General features: G+C 43.9%; 1 protein-coding gene across 1 annotated transcript in view; it reads right to left on the reverse strand.

The window, feature by feature from the left end:
- Positions 1–16,670, reverse strand: part of PAK2 (p21 (RAC1) activated kinase 2) — a 745,824-nt gene that overhangs the window by 279,768 nt on the left and 449,386 nt on the right. Inside the window, 1 exon segment of the mRNA XM_030216851.1 lies at positions 4,123–4,222. Coding sequence (XP_030072711.1) covers positions 4,123–4,222 — 100 coding nt within the window.

The raw sequence follows: 16,670 nt of genomic DNA on the forward strand, positions 1-16,670 counted from the left end.
CACCAGCCCAGTCTTCCACCAGTTCTTCTAACCTGTGTTCCACAGCATCCACACAGCCACAAAAAGCAGCCATCGACTTCTCTATCTTCTCTGCCACTGGCGAGATGATATCTTCCTTTGCTGTTCTAATTTCTTAAGCATCTCGTCCCACCTTGGAGGCAGCTTAGGAGCTGCAGTACATCTCTTTCTTCGGTGGAAGGCTCCTTAGACACGGCCTCTGTACTCTTAATGCTTGAGTCGCTCAGGCGCTTGGAGACCTTCGCGGTGTAAAGTTCTTTCATTGTGGGCGTGCCGCTGCTTTGAAGTTGTTTCGACATTGCAAACGAGTCACCACACAATTACAGTTGACAAGTAAGACAAATGCTGCTGATTTCTCGGATTGGTTCACAAACACCAGGAATACAGGGGTCAGCAGAGCTTTCCTTACACACATCCCGCCGCCATGCCTCTGAACCGTAAGTCGTGCACACATTTTTTGTAGTGTATATTTTTTTATACATGTATGGAATTATGCAATTCTATAAAAGCCATTTTCTGTGTATAAAACAGGCTTTACATGTGAAAAAATCTTTATAAAATTACCTCCCTTAATATATACTTTTTTTTTTAATTTTTATTTATTAGGTTTCAATTTTACAAGCATACAAACTTGTTTTAAGAAAAAATTGGAAATTGAAGATTACAATAATTCAGGAAAATCTATTATCATCATAAACATTCCTCAAACCAATATAAGTCCACATTGGGGGAGTTCAAAAATACAACAAAGTTGAAGCAACTAAATAAGCAATTAACATATTAAAAGAGCGAATGGACGCATATTGACCGTCATTATATATTATCAAACATTATTACTAGCTGGAGAACCTGTTCCAGCTATCCTTTTAGATGTTATAAAAGTCTCAAGTTGAGCAGGGTCAAAAAACGCAAACTTTTCGGAATGGTAGGAGACTAAACACTTGCAGGGAAATTTCAAGAAAAAAAGTTGCTCCCAAATTAAGCACTTCCTGTTTCTTCTGTAAGCATTTTTTCCGGTGCAGCTGTGTTTCCCTTGATACATCCGGAAAGATGTTGATCTTTAAACCCTTAAAAACTTTTGCAGAATTTTTATAGAATAGTCTTAATATCCAAGTTTTATCTGGTGACAAAACCACCGTAACCACCAAAGTAGCAGGTATTACATGTTCAGTATCTGACAGCTCTAACAGAGCAGATACATCCAAAGGTTGAGTCTCTAATTCCAACTAAAACTTAACGCAGAAAAAACACAATGTCTTGTACTCACCTCACAACATAACACAAAAAACTTCAACACCATAATCACACCATACTGTTCCCTTCAGGTCTCACAAAACTTGAAAATTCTTGGAGTCACCATTGATCGAAACCTCACTCTTGATACCCACGTGAAAAACACGACAAAAAAGATGTTCTACACCATGTGGAAACTTAAAAGAGTAAAACCTTTCTTCCCGAGATACATCTTCCGTACCCTGGTACAGTCAATGATAATAAGTCATCTGGACTACTGCAATGCACTATACGCCGGTTGCAAAGAACAGACAATCAAAAATCTCCAAACTGCCCAGAACACGGCCACCAGACTCATATTTGGAAAAACTAAATATGAAAGCGCAAAACCTCTAAGAGAGAAACTTCACTGGTTCCCACTTAAGGAACGCACTGCATTCAAGATCTGCACGATTGTACACAAAATCTTTCATGCAGACGCCCCAATCTACATGCTAAACCTCGTGGACCTGAAACGCCACAAGATCATCCCACAAATTTCTCAACCTGCACTACCCTAGCTGCAAAGGACTTAAATACAAACTGATGCATGCCACCACCTTCTCTTACATGAGCACGCAGCTATGGAATGCATTGCCTACAGACTCGAAAGCAATCAACAAAGCAACTATCTTTTGAAAATCTCTGCAGACATTCTTCTTCAACAAGGCCTACAATGAGAACCCATAACCTCAATAAGTCACTTCACTCTCTCCTTCTTCTCTCCTCCCTTCCTAATCGCTACACATTACTAACTGTATCTGATATCCTGATATGATAATATTATCAAACCTATGTAAGCCACATTGAGCCTGCAAATAGGTGGGGGAATGTGGGATACAAATGCAATAAATAATAATAATAATTGTAAATTCTTAGGTGGAATATAAAACACTTGTGCCAAAGGAGGTATATCCTCCTCCTTTATTTGAAGAATCTCCTTAAAGTATAACTTTAACATCTCTTTAGGAGCCCTAGAGGCATATTTTCAAAGCACTTTGGGAGGCTAAGTTCCATAGGTTTCTATGGAACTTTGGGAGGCTAAGTGCTTTGAAAATGAGCTTGTAAGTATTCAAATAAGGAAAATTAACAAACCGAAGATTATTACTCCCAGAGAAATTTTCCATTATCTCTGCCTTTCGTCTTAGGTTAGTTAAATCTTTTAAAACCACGTTCTGAACTTCATGTAGTTGTTGAATATCTTTCGCTTGTTGTTCAACCTGTAAATTTAATTGTTTAACTTTATCTTCCACCTTTTCAACATCTTGTTTAACCTTCTGTATTTGGGGTATTAAAGCTTTGTCCAAATCCATTATAAGAGTCCAAAGGGATTCAAGAGTTACTTCGGGAGGTTTAGTATGTGATAAAGCAAATGAGAAGGCTCCTACCTCCGTTGGTTGTTGTTGCAAAGCGTTTCCAGCTCCGCTTGAGTTAATTCTCTCCTCGGACGATGTTCCGATCAGCGTGGTCAACCCAGCTCTTTCAAGTTCTTCACTCGCCCCCAGCGTCCCTACTGCTACTTCCCTTTCCGGGGTTAAGCATTGGAGGAGGAGGAGGTGTTCGAGCGTCAGGGCTCAGCGAGACTTCCAGCTCAAGCGTCTCTCGAATGCCTTCAACTGCAACGGGAGACAGCAGTGAGCCGCCCATCAGCGTACTGGCGGTCTGAGCCCGCTGTATGAACGAATCAATAGTGCCTCGAGCCGGGGTTCCAAGTCGCTGGGTGGCAACAGCTGCGGCTTTCCCCCTTCTCTTCGGCATTGTAAGGTAGGACTTCGGTGTAACAAATATCACCTAAGCCACTTGAAGGAGTTCCACAGGAGCAACACAAATGTGTCCAACCTACTCGGCGGTCATTTTGAACTCGTACCTTAACATATACTTTTCATGCAGTTTTCATTTGCAAACAAGTGGGTGAGAGTAGATGGCATGGATGAGAGGACTAGACAGACCATATGGTCTTTATCTGCCTCCATTTTTCTCAGTTTCTATGTTTCAAAGGATGGATTTTACAGAGTAACAATAAGGTGCCTCTACCTCACTGCACAAGGTATTGTTGTGCTTCTCCACCATTAGTTGGCAGTACATATAGCAACCTACAGCGTTGAGTCACTATTTGTCACTATATATAGCAACCACCTACTATTCAGTCACTTTAACCACAGTTCTGAGACTGAAAAATTGATTATTCATCCAACGGTCAATGAAAGAACTGACTTTCCTTCATGTTAGTCAGGAAGTCTCCCCCATAGTGTACACATGATGGATAATTTTATAACAGAGCACTTAGGCTAGATAGATACATGTGTTATTCCTATTTTATAAAGGAACATATTTATGTGCTTTTATATAATTTTTTTTTTGTTACATTTGTACCCCGCGCTTTCCCACTCATGGCAGGCTCAATGTGGCTTACACGGGGCAATGGAGGGTTAAGTGACTTGCCCAGAGTCACAAGGAGCTGCCTGTGCCTGAAGTGGGAATCGAACTCAGTTCCTCAGTTCCCCAGCAACCTTTGGCTCCACTACCACCAAGAAAGTAAGCAGAGATTTACACTTGCTTTGAGACAAGCACAAATCATCCACTTAATTCTGCCTAGACCCAAGCATATTTTAAAATGCATCTGCATATCTCACAACTCTGCCCCAGGAACACCTACATGTATAACTCATTAAAAAAAAAAAGCATAATATGTTTCAGAAGCATATATATACCGGACGATATTTTAAGCACATATGTCTGCGTAAACTGTTTTATTTGAAAAGAAAAGCTTATACAATTATCCCCATAGATCGCATCAGGAAGACAATAATAAGTAAAGGACTCTTTGCATACTTAGCTTAACAGATCCATCCATGCCCAGAAGCACATTGTCACTCTTAATGTCTCTGTGAATGACCTGGTTGGCATGTAAGAATTCCAATGCCTGCAAACACTGTAGACAGATACAGAAATGGATTAAACATCCATCCATACGTGCTCTCATGAACATGTACTATTTTTAAAAAGCATATTAGAATGCCAGTAGAAAGCTTCTCCAGTAAATAGCAAAAAGAAAAGTGGTACTATCCAGATTATTATAAAAGTATTACATCCCAAATGGGTATCATTTAAAAGGAATACTTGTATGCAAGGCTAAGCATTAGAGAAATGCAGTACTTGTAATCACTTACCCATCCTGAATTTTTATGCAAAATTTTCAGCAAAAATGGATGCAAAAATTAAATAATTCAATGATATATATATGGGAAGGAAAAAGCCTATATTAAAATTAAATCTTCTAGAAAAGTGACCCAATGTCAGAACAACCTAACAGCGACATCTCTACTATAATAAAAGGCACCTTCAACGTTCTAAAGCTGACTCCGTGGCTTCACTGAAGTGAAGGGTTCGTAAGGATCGTTAGGTTCGTCGCTCTGTAAACATCTCTCTCTGCCCCGCCCTCGCACCTCTGATAGGTCCGCCGCCCTCGACGTCATCACGTTTTGACGTTGAGGGCGGCGGACCAATCAGAGGCGTGAGGGCGGGGCCGAGAGAGACGGTTACAGAGCAACGAACCTGACGAACCTTACGAACCCTTCACTTCAATGAAGCCACGGAGTCAGCTTCACAACGTTGCAGGTGGGTGGCTGGGGGGGGAAGAGAGGGGGCAACTACTCTGGAACTGGGAGGGAGGGAGGGGGGGCAACGACCATGGAACTTGGTGGGTGGGAGGGAGGCCAGGCGGACCCAGAAACTGGGATGGAAGGGGGGGGGTCACACGACCCTGGCACTGGGTGGGGGGGTGGAGGGCGGACCCTGGAACTTGGAGGGGGGGGCGGGTGGACCCTGAAACTGAGAGGGAGGGGGCCCCTGGCACACACTCTCATTCTCACACACACACACTCTTGCACACAGTCTCACTCTCTCTGTCACACACACTCACACATTCACTCTCTCTCTGTCACGCACACATTCTCACACACACACACTGTAAAACACACATACTCCAAGGAAAACCTTGCTAGCGCCCGTTTCATTTGTGTCAGAAACAGGCCTTTTTTCCTAGTTGTTACATAAGAATAGCCACAATAGGTCAGACCATAAATACATAAGTACTGCCATACTGGAAAAGACCAAAGGTTCATCAAGCCCAGTATCCTGTTTCCAACAGTGGCCAATCAAGGTCACAAATACCTGGCAAGATCCCAAAAAAGTACAAAACATTTTATACTGCTTATCCCAGAAATAGTGGATTTTCCCCAAGTCCATTTAATAATGGTCTATGGACTTTTCCTTTAGGAAAAAGACCAAACCTTTTTTAAACCCTGCTAAGCTAACTGCCTTTACCACATTCTCTGGCAACAAATTCCAGAGTTTAATTACACGTTGAGTGAAGAAACATTTTCTCCGATTCGTTTTAAATTTACTACTTTGTAGCTTCATCGCATGCCACCTAGTCCTAGTATTTTTGGAAAGCGCAAACAGATGTTTCACATCTACCCGTTCAACTCCACTCATTATTTTATAGACCTCTATCATATCTCCCCCCTCAGCCGCCTTTTCTCCAAGCTGAAAAGCCCTAGCCGCTTTAGCTTTTCCTGATAGGGAACTCGTCCCATCCCCTTTATCATTTTCGTCACCTTTCTCTGCACCTTTTCTAATTCCACTATATCTTTTTTGAGATGCGGCGACCAGAATTGAACACAATATTCGAGGTGCGGACACACCATGGAGCGATACAAAGGCATCCTCAATTTTGTTTTCCATTCCTTTTCTAATAATACCTAACATTCTATTTGCTTTCTTAGCTGCAGCAGCACACTGAGCAGAAGGTTTCAACGTATCATCGACGACGACATCTAGATCCCTTTCTTAGTCCGTGATTCCTAACGTGGAACCTTGAATGACGTAGCTATAATTCGGGTTCCTCTTTCCCACATGCATCACTTTGCACTTCCTCACATTAAACGTTATCTGCCATTTAAACGCCCACTCTCCCAGTCTCGTAAGGTCCTCTTGTAATTTTTCACAATATTCCCGCGATTTAACAACTTTGAATAACTTTGTGTCATCAGCAAATGTAATTACCTCACTAGTTACTCCCATCTCTAGGTCATTTATAAATATGTTAAAATGAAGCAGTCCCAGCACAGACCCCTGGGGAACCCCACTAACTACCCTTCTCCGTTGAGAATACTGACTATTTAACCCTACTCTCTGTTTATCTTTTAACCAGTTTTTAATCCACAATAGAATACTACCCTCCTATCCAATGACTCTCCAATTTCCTCTGGAGTCTTTCATGAGGTACAATATCAACCGGCTCACCTTTATCCACATGTTTTTTCACCCCTTCAAAGAAAAGTAGTAGATTGGTGAGGCAAGATTTCCCTTCACTAAATCCATGTTGACTTTGTCTCATTAATCCATGCTTTTGAATATGCTCTGTAATTTTGTTCTTAATAATAGTCTCTACCATTTTGCCCGGCACCGATGTCAGACTCATCGGTCTATAATTTCCCGGATCTCCTCTGGAACCTTTTTAAAAAATCGGCGTTACATTGGCCACCCTCCAATCTTCCGGTACCACGCTCGATTTTAAGGATAAATTACATATTACTAACAATAGCTCCGCAAGCTCATTTTTCAGTCCTATCAGTACTCTGGGATGAATACCATCCGGTCCAGGAGATTTGCTACTCTTCAGTTTGTAGAACTGCCCCATTACATCCTCCAGGTTTACAGAGAATTCATTAAGTTTCTCCAACTCGTCAGCAACGAATACCATTTCTGGCAATGGTATCCCACCCAAATAATCCTCGGTGAAGACCGAAGCAAAGAATTAATTTAATCTCTCCTTTACGGCTTTGTCTTCCCTGATCGCCCTTTACTCTTCAGTCATCTATCGGTCAAACCGATTCTTTTGCCGGTTTCCTGCTTTTAATATACGTAAAAAAAAGTTTTACTATGTGTTTTGGCCTCCAACGCAATCTTTTTTTCGAAGTCCCTCTTAGCCTTCCTTATCAGCGCTTTGCATTTGACTTGACATTCCTTATGCTGTTTCTTATTATTTTCAGTTGGTTCCTTTTTCTATTTTCTGAAGGATTTTCTTTTAGCTCTAATAGCTTCCTTCACCTCACTTTTTAACCACAACGGCTGTCGTTTGGTCTTCCGTCCTCCTTTTTTAATACGCTGAATATATTTGGCCTGGGCTTCCAGGATTGTGTTTTTGAACAGCATCCACGCCTGATATAAACTAGATCCTGCTGTGCCTGCTAGATTCTGTTAATGCTGTGATACAAAGTTTTTAAAACTAAGTGGAGAAGCCTATGGAGATTAGTTGATAAAATTGCTTTTTATATTTTTATTTTGCCTAACACTAACCTACAATTCCTTCTTTAAACCCCAATCTTTAATCTGGTAGGGATATTTGCGAGGTGTTTGGGGATTTTTATCGTGACCTGTATACACCGTCGGCGGGGGAAGTGCTGCCGGGGCGACTTTATATAGAGGGGAGAGATTTGCCCTGCATATCGACGGAAGAGTGAGAGCGTCTGAATGCACCAATACATACTGATGAGGTATATTGGGCGATTCAGGGGAGTGTCTTGGGTAAGGCTCCAGGACCGGATGGCCTTCGGGCAGAGTTTTATAAGATCCTAGGTGGAGATATTGTCCTTGGTCGCTGTGTTTAATACGTGGCTGGCGGAAGGAAAGTTACCCGAGCATTTAAATCTGGCCCAAATTATAGTATTGGCTAAACCGGGTGGGGATCCTACGTTGTGCCAGTGTCCTACAGACCAATCTCACTTCTTAATCATGAGGTAAAGATGTTTGCAAAAATCATAGTAACATAGTAGATGACGGCAGAAAAAGACCTGCACGGTCCATCCAGTCTGCCCAAGAAGATAAATTCATATGTGCTACTTTTTTTTATTTGTACTGTCCTCTTCAGTGCACAGACCGTATAAGTCTGGCCAGCCCTATCCCCGCCTCCCAACCACCAACCCCGCCTCCCAACCACCAGCTCTGGCACAGACTGTATAAGTCTGCCCAGCACTATCCCTGCCACCCACCACCGGCTCTGGCACAGACCGTATAAGTCTGCCCAGCACTATCCCTGCCACTCACCACCGGCTCTGGCACAGACCGTATAAGTCTGCCCAGCACTAGTCCCCCCTCCCAACCACCAGCCCCAGCACAGACCGTATATGTCTGCCCACACTAGCTCCGCCTCCCAACCACCAGCTCTGCCACCCATTCTAGGCTAAGCTCCTGAGGATCCCTTTCTCTGCACAAGATTCCTTTATGTTTATCACACGCATGTTTGAATTCCGTTACCGTTTTCATCTCCACCACCTCCCGCGGGAGGGCATTCCAAGCATCCACCACCCTCTCCGTGAAAAAATACTTCCTGACATCTTTCTTGAGTCTGCCCCCCTTCAATCTCATTTCATGTCCTCTCGTTCTACCGCCTTCCCATCTCCGGAAAAGATTCGTTTGCGGATTAATACCTTTCAAATATTTGAACGTCTGTATCATATCACCCCTGTTCCTCCTTTCCTCCAGGGTGTACATGTTCAGGTCAGCAAGCCTCTCTTCATACGTCTTGGAACGTAAATCCCATACCATCCTCGTAGCTTTTCTTTGCACCGCTTCCATTTTTTTTAACATCCTTCGCAAGATACGGCCTCCAAAACTGAACACAATACTCCAGGTGGGGCCTCACCAACGCCTTATACAGGGGCATTAAAACCTCCTTTCTTCTGCTGGTCACTCCTCTCTCTATACAGCCTAGCAATCTTCTAGCTACTGCCACCGCCTTGTCGCACTGTTTCGTCGCCTTCAGGTCTTCATATACTATCACCCCAAGATCCCTCTCCCCGTCCGTGCCTATCAGACTCTCCCCGCCTAACACATACGTCTCCCTTGGATTTCTACTCCCTAAGTGCATCACTTTGCATTTCTTCGCATTGAATTTTAATTGCCAAACGTTAGACCATTCTTCTAGCTTCTTCAGATCTTTTTTCATGTTTTCCACACCCTCCGGGGTGTCCACTCTGTTGGAAATCTTGGTGTCATCCGCAAAAAGGCAAACTTTACCTTGTAACCCTTCGGCAATGTCACTCACAAATATATTGAACAGAATCGGCCCCAGCACCGATCCCTGAGGCACTCCACTACTCACCTTTCCCTCCTCCGAGCGAACTCCATTCACCACCACCCTCTGGCGTCTGTCCGTCAACCAGTTCCTAATCCAGTTCACCAATTCGGGTCCTATCTTCAGGCCATCTAGTTTATTTAAGAGCCTCCTGTGGGGAACCGTGTCGAAAGCCTTGCTGAAATCTAAGTAGATGACGTCCATAGCACGTCCTTGATTTAATTCTCCTGTCACCCAGTCAAAGAATTCAATGAGATTCGTTTGGCACGATTTCCCTTTGGTGAAACCATGTTGTCTCGGATCTTGCAACTTATTGGCTTCCAGGAAATTCACTATCCTTTCCTTCAGCATGGCTTCCATTACTTTTCCAATAACCGAAGTGAGGCTTACTGGCCTGTAGTTTCCAGCTTCTTCCCTATCCCCACTTCTGTGAAGAGGGACCACCTCTGCCATTCTCCAATCCCTCGGAACCTCTCCCGTCTCCAAGGATTTATTAAACAAGTCTTTAAGAGGACCCGCCAGAACCTCTCTGAGCTCCCTCAGTATTCTGGGGTGGATCCCGTCCGGCCCCATGGCTTTGTCCACCTTTAGCTTTCCAAGTTGTTGATACACACTCTCTTCTGTGAACGGTGCTCTATCCACCTCATTCTCAGGTGTACTTTTGCTAGTCCCTCTCGGTCCTTCCCCAGGGTTTTCTTCAGTGAAAACAGAACAAAAGTATCTATTTAGCAAATTGGCTTTTTCTTCATCATTTTCTACATAGCGTTTTGTTGTATCTTTTAGTCTCACAATTCCCTTTATGGTCTTTCTCCTTTCACTAATATACCTGAAGAAGTTTTTGTCTCCCCTCCTTACATTTCTAGCCATTTGTTCTTCCGCTTGCGCCTTCGCCAGATGTACCTCTCTCTTGGCTTCTTTCAGTTTCATCCGGTATTCCTCCCCATGTTCCTCCTCTTGAGATTTTCTATATTTCTGGAACGCTAACTCTTTAATCTTTATTTTCTCAGCCACTTGCTTTGAGAACCATATCGGTTTCCTTTTTCTCTTGCTTTTATTTACTCTCCTTACATAAAGGTCTGTGGCCCTGTTTATTACTTCTTTTAGCCTGGACCACTGTCCTTCCATTTCTCGTATGTCCTCCCAGCCCATCAGCTCCTTCCTCAGGTATTCTCCCATTTTGTTAAAGTCAGCTCGCTTGAAATCCAGGACTTTGAGTTTAGAGTGGCCGCCATCCACATGAGCTGTTACATCAAAACAAACCGTTTGATGGTCACTGTTTCCCAGGTGTGCAGCCACTTGGACATTTGACACACTATCCCCATTCGTGAGCACCAGATCCAACGTGGCTCCCTCCCTCGTGGGTTCGTTCACCATTTGTCTGAGCAGAGCACTTTGGAAAGCATCCACAATCTCTCTACTTCTTTCCGATTTTGCAGACGGAACCTTCCAATCTACATCCGGCAGATTAAAATCTCCCAACAACAGCACCTCTCTTTTCTTCCCCAACTTTTGAATATCAGCGATCAGATCTTTATCAAGTTCTTCCAATTGTGTCGGGGGTCTATAGACAACACCCACGTGGACCAAGGTTCTATCCTCTCTTTTTAAGGTGATCCATATCGCTTCTTCCTTTCCCCAGTTCCCTGTCATTTCAGTCGCTGCGATATCATTTCTCACATACAGAGCTACTCCTCCACCTATACGTCCCTCTCTATCCTTCCTAAAAAGATTATAGCCTGGTATGTTTACATCCCATTCGTGGGAACCATTGAGCCATGTCTCTGTGACTGCAACTATGTCCAAGTCAGCCTCCAAAATCCTGGCAAAGCGTTTGGGTAGGGTATTGCCCTCAGTGATTCATGAGGCGCAGGTCAGCTTCGTTAAGGGGCGCTCAGTGAGTAAGAATATCAGGAAAATTTTAGCTGCTCTTGAGGTGGTGGCTGCGGCTAAGAGGCTGGCCTTGTTGATTAGTTTCAATGCCGAGAAGGCATTTGACAGGGTGGATTGGGATTTTCTGTACAGTACGATGGAGGCCTATGGCATGGGGGGGGGGGGGGGGGGAGGTTGGAGGTGATTAAGACCCTGTACACAAATCCAAGAGCGCGTGTAATGGTGAATGATCAGTTCTCTAAGGAGTTTGTCATTGCTAGGGGCACCCGTCAGGGATGTCCCTTGTCACCGCTTTTATTCATTTTATCTCTAGATCCACTCATTCGGGATGTTTATGCCAATGTGGATATCCAGGGGGTTTCGATAGGGGTGGAAAGGTTCAAGGTGGCTGCATTTGCAGACGATCTGTTAGTTGTTTTGACAGAACCACGTGCTTCTTTGGAGGCCCTTTTGGAGAATTTGAAGGAATATAGGGATTTTGCTGGACTGAGATTGAATCTGGAGGTCTAGTACTAGGGAAAAGAGACGCAATGGGAGGGTGCCTTTACTCTGAGGTGGGCGCATGGATCATTTATATATCTGGGTGTTCTGCTTACGCCGCAGTCCTCGGACCTTTATGATCTTAATGTTCGAAGGATGTTACAGAATATGGAGTCGCAGTTAGAAAGGTGGCAATCCTTGCTGCTCCCTCTTATAGGTCGCATTAGTTTGGTACGTATGGTAATATTGCCGAGGTGGCTGTACCTTTTGCAGACTTTGCCATTATGCTTGCTGAGTAGGGAGTTAAGAAGTTACACTTGCTTAATTAGTAAGTTTTGTTGGGCAAGAAAGAAACCCAAACTGCAAAACCAATTTTTACTGGGCTCTTGGGCTCAGGGGGGAATGGGCTTACCTGATCTCAAGATTTATAATCGGGCCTGTCTGTTACGTAATGTTTGGGACTGGTTGTTTTCCAAGAATAAATTTACCCACTTGCAGATGGAACAGGAGTTATTTGCACCGTATAATCTGATCACTTTGTTGCAAGTGCGACAGTCTCTGATACCGGCGGGGATATGTACGTCTTTACTGTTGAAACCATTAAAAGAAGCTTGGGCTTTTTTGGTGAAGAGGTTGGGAGGTGATCCCCGTTGCACGGAACTGTTATCGTTGTGGGGGAACACCTCCTTTTTGCCTGGTTTGGATAATAACACTTTTGTCGGCTGGGAGAAATTGGGGCTCATTGGTTTGGATAATGTGTTGGATTTGGAGGGGCAGTTAAAGTTGTTGGTAGAGTTGAAGGGTCAGGAGGGGGTTAGTTGGGGGGATAATTTTGCATATTGGAGTGGCCTAGTGGTTAGGGTGGTGGACTTTGGTCCTGGGGAACTGAGTTCGATTCCCACTTCAGGCACAGGCAGCTCCTTGTGACTCTGGGCAAGTCACTTAACCCTCCTTTGCCCCATGTAAGCCGCATTGAGCCTGCCATGAGTGGGAAAGCGCGGGGTACAAATGTAACAAAAAAAAACAAAAAAAATATTGTCAACTCAAGCATTATGTGGGATCCCTTGGGTTGGCCTCGTTATGTCTACGTACGGGGACGAGAGTTTGGGAGTTCTTTGATAGTATCGTGCGGCACTCGACGTCTGTTTCGGGTATACACAAGGCGTTGTGGGATTTAGCTAAGCCCAGGCATTTGGAAGCAGTTCAGGACTGTTGGGAACAGGATATGGGTCAGACACTTAGTACTTGGGATGTGGTGGCCTCCATCCAGAGTATTCCGAGGATTACGGGTAACGCGGGCTATCGTGAATGTTATTTTATAGTTATACATAGAGCCTATTTTTCTCAGGCACAGTTAGCCCGGGCTGGGGGGGGGGGGTGGCATCCGCAGTTTGCCCCAAATGCCGTTTGTTTGACAACACGTTTTATCATGCATTTTGGGGTTTTGAGAAAGTTCAACTATTTTGGGAGCAGGTGGTTCGACATGTGTCGCATTTACTTCGTTGTCAAATAAATAATAACCCGCGGGTGCTGTTCAGCACTGATAGTTCAGTGCCGAAGGGGGGGGGGGGGGGGAAGAGAGTTTGATAGTTCAGTGCTGAGGGGGGGGGGGGGGGGGGGGGAAGACAGTTGCAGACTGGGGTGTGGGCTCGTATGGTGTTTTTACTAGTGCAGAAGTGTATCTTGCAATGCTGGGAGTCGGATTGTCCCCCAGCCTATTGGCATTGGAGGAACATGTTACATCAGTTGATGGTGTGGGAGGCTCGGGAGGCTAGAGGGTCAGCCAAGCGGAGGGTGCGGTTTTTGAAGCTCTGGGGTCCATGCCTGTCGGTCCTGTCCCCCAAGGGGAGGAGTTTGGTGGTTAATGAGTTATAGTCGAGGGTTTGAGAATTTTTTTTTCTTCTTCCTTTCAGGGTTTGGGGGGCTTGGATGACTTGGACAGTGTTAAGTAGGTGGGGGGGGGGGGGGTGAATGTGGCTTGTGTGTCAGGTAACTGTGGGAGCTAGGTAGGATAATGTTGGGGGGAGCATAGGGGGAAGTTTCTTGGGGATATGGGTCGGAGGGGAGGGTGAGGGGGAATTAAAGGGGGGTTGTTAGTCGGGGGGGGGGGGCTTGTTTGTTCTTTGCTTTGTCAGTACTTATATGATGGACCAGATAAAGCACAGGGGAAGGGGGGGGGGGAAATATTAAGTTTGATGACTGCCGGCAGTGCTGTATTTTGCTTGATGTTACTTTGTTGGTTGTGATATTGCACTGATGTCATTGTGCCGAGGTGGATCTGTTTTGGTTTTTTTTTACTTGTCATCAATAAAAAATGTTGAAACATAAACCCCAATCTTTAAGTTCCCAAAGCACAAAGCAAAATAGCGTTCACTTACCAGAGAAATGTCCTCTTCTCTCGGAACTTCTCAGAAAGGCTCCCCCTTCCCCAGAATATTGCCCAGTTCCTAACAAATCTAAAACCCTCCTCTCTGCACCATCATCTCATCCACGCATTGAGACTCCGGAGCTCTGCCTGTCTCTTGGGTCCTGTGCGTGGAACAGGTAGCATTTCAGAAAATGCTACCCTGGAGGATCTGGATTTGAGCTTTCTACCTAAGAGCCTAAATTTGGCTTCCAGAACCTCTCTCCCACATTTTCCAATGCCACTGGTATCCACATGTACCAAGACAGCTGGATCCTCCCCAGCACTATCTAAAATCCTATCTAGGTGACGCGTGAGGTCCGCCACCTCCGCACCAGGCAGGCAAGTCACCAGGTGATCCTCAAGTCCACCAGCCACCCAGCTATCTATAATCCTAATGATCGAATCACCAACTACAACACCTGTCCTAAACTTTCCCTCCCGGTAAGCACTTGGAGACATATCCTCGGTGCGAGAGGATAGTACATCCAACGGTCCCATCTAGCCCAGTATCCTGTTTTCCAAACAGTGGCCAAGTGAGGTCATAAGTACCTGTCAGAAACCCAACAGCAACATTCCATGCCACCAATCCTGGGGCAAGACTATGAACTTTTCCTCCAGTTGTTTCAGTAACACTGCCTTCACTGAGGGACAAGGGAAGAATTGCATTAATTGCATTAATAACAAAATCATAGCAATTAAAAAAAATACACTGTCCTCCTAATTCTATACATTTGGTCGCATGCCCAATTTGCATGTGCAATTTGGGAATGGGACTTGATATACCTTTCTGTGTTTTTTGCAACTACATTCAAAGTGGTTTACATAGCATATATAGGTACTTATTTGTATCTGGGGCAATGGAGGGTTAAATGTGCCCAGAGTCACAAGAAGCTGCAGTGGAAATTGAACCCAGTTCCCCAGGATCAAAGTCCTCTGCACTAACCACTAGGCTTGGGTGCTAACAATTATCAGTGTTGTCGTTAATTATTTTATTTATTTTTATTTATTTATTGCATTTGTACCCCACATTTTCCCACCTATTTGCAGGCTCAATGTGGCTTACATAGTACCGTGAGGCGTTAGTTGCCTTCGATGGAAAACATATACAACGTGATGTTATTATCAAAGAGGTTCATGTGTTACAGATACATTAGGAGAGTCATTGAAAAGAAGAGTTATATAGTGTTCGTTATGGGATTTGGTTTCGTTGTGTTGCTGGATTCAGGCACTTAAGTTGGGTCAGTGGGGTAAGCCTTTTGGAATAAAATGGTCTTTAGTGATTTCCGGAAGTTAAGGTGGTCATGGATTGTTTTCACAGCTTTTGGGAGGCCATTCCATAGTTGTGCACTTATATAGGAGAAGCCGGATGCGTAAGTTGTTTTGTATTTCAAGCCTTTGCAATTTGGGTAGTGTAGGTTTAGGTATGATCTAGCAGAACTGACTCTGTTTCTTGTTGGTAGATCTATGAGGTTTGTCGTGTATCCTGGAACTACACCGTATATGATTTTGTGGACCAGAGTGCAAATTTTGAAGATGATCCGTTCTTTGATTAAGAGCCAATGCAGTTTTTCTCAGAGAGGTTTAGCACTGTCGAAGCGTGTTTTGCCAAATATCAGTCTGGCTGCTGTATTTTGGGCGGTCTGGATTTTTTTTGTTAGTTGTTCCATGCATCCCGCGTACATTCCGTTGCAGTAATCTGCATGACTTAGGACCACTGATTGTATTAAGTAACGAAAGGTTTCCCTTGGGAAGAAGGGTTTTAGTCGTTTGAGCTTAAAAATTACATATGTATATTTATGTGCCTAGATCCACGTGCAGCTCCAAATGGGGGCATGGCTACGGGAGAGAAATGGAGTATCAAGGATTTTACCACAATTTACACACACTTATAGAATAAGGGGGATCTGCAACTAATTTAGGAGGGGGGGATTTACTACTACTACTACTTATCATTTCTAAAGCGCTACTAGACGTACGCAGCACTGTACACTTGAACATGGTTTCAATTGTGTAAATGGTCATGACTAAATGTAGTCATGGTTTCTACCACTATTCTATAAACCATGCTCAAAGTGCTATTTTTTTCCAGCGCCAATCTTAAGGCACCATTTACTGAATTCACTCCTATGCAGTTAATTCACTCTCAACATCCAGAAGAAGATGCTCCTGTATCAAAATTAATCACCTGAAATGCTGACATTCTCAGAGGTTGGACAGATTTTTTGCTAGCCATGCAGATTGCTATAAATAATTATAATTACCTCCTAGCTTGACTAGAGTTCAATAGTGTTCATGACTGTGCAATTGTGATACTTAATCTGATTTATCATTCAAGGTGCTCTTCAAGCAACGATTGCTAGCATTTTCATATATAGAAATCAGATAATGGTTCTTCAATGATGAAGTAATGATTCATTTTTTTAATCCATACAAAGTTATAATACACTAAGTTCTCTCCACATT

This window comes from Microcaecilia unicolor, chromosome 10 (assembly GCF_901765095.1).
Source record: "Microcaecilia unicolor chromosome 10, aMicUni1.1, whole genome shotgun sequence".
NCBI lineage: Eukaryota > Metazoa > Chordata > Amphibia > Gymnophiona > Siphonopidae > Microcaecilia > Microcaecilia unicolor.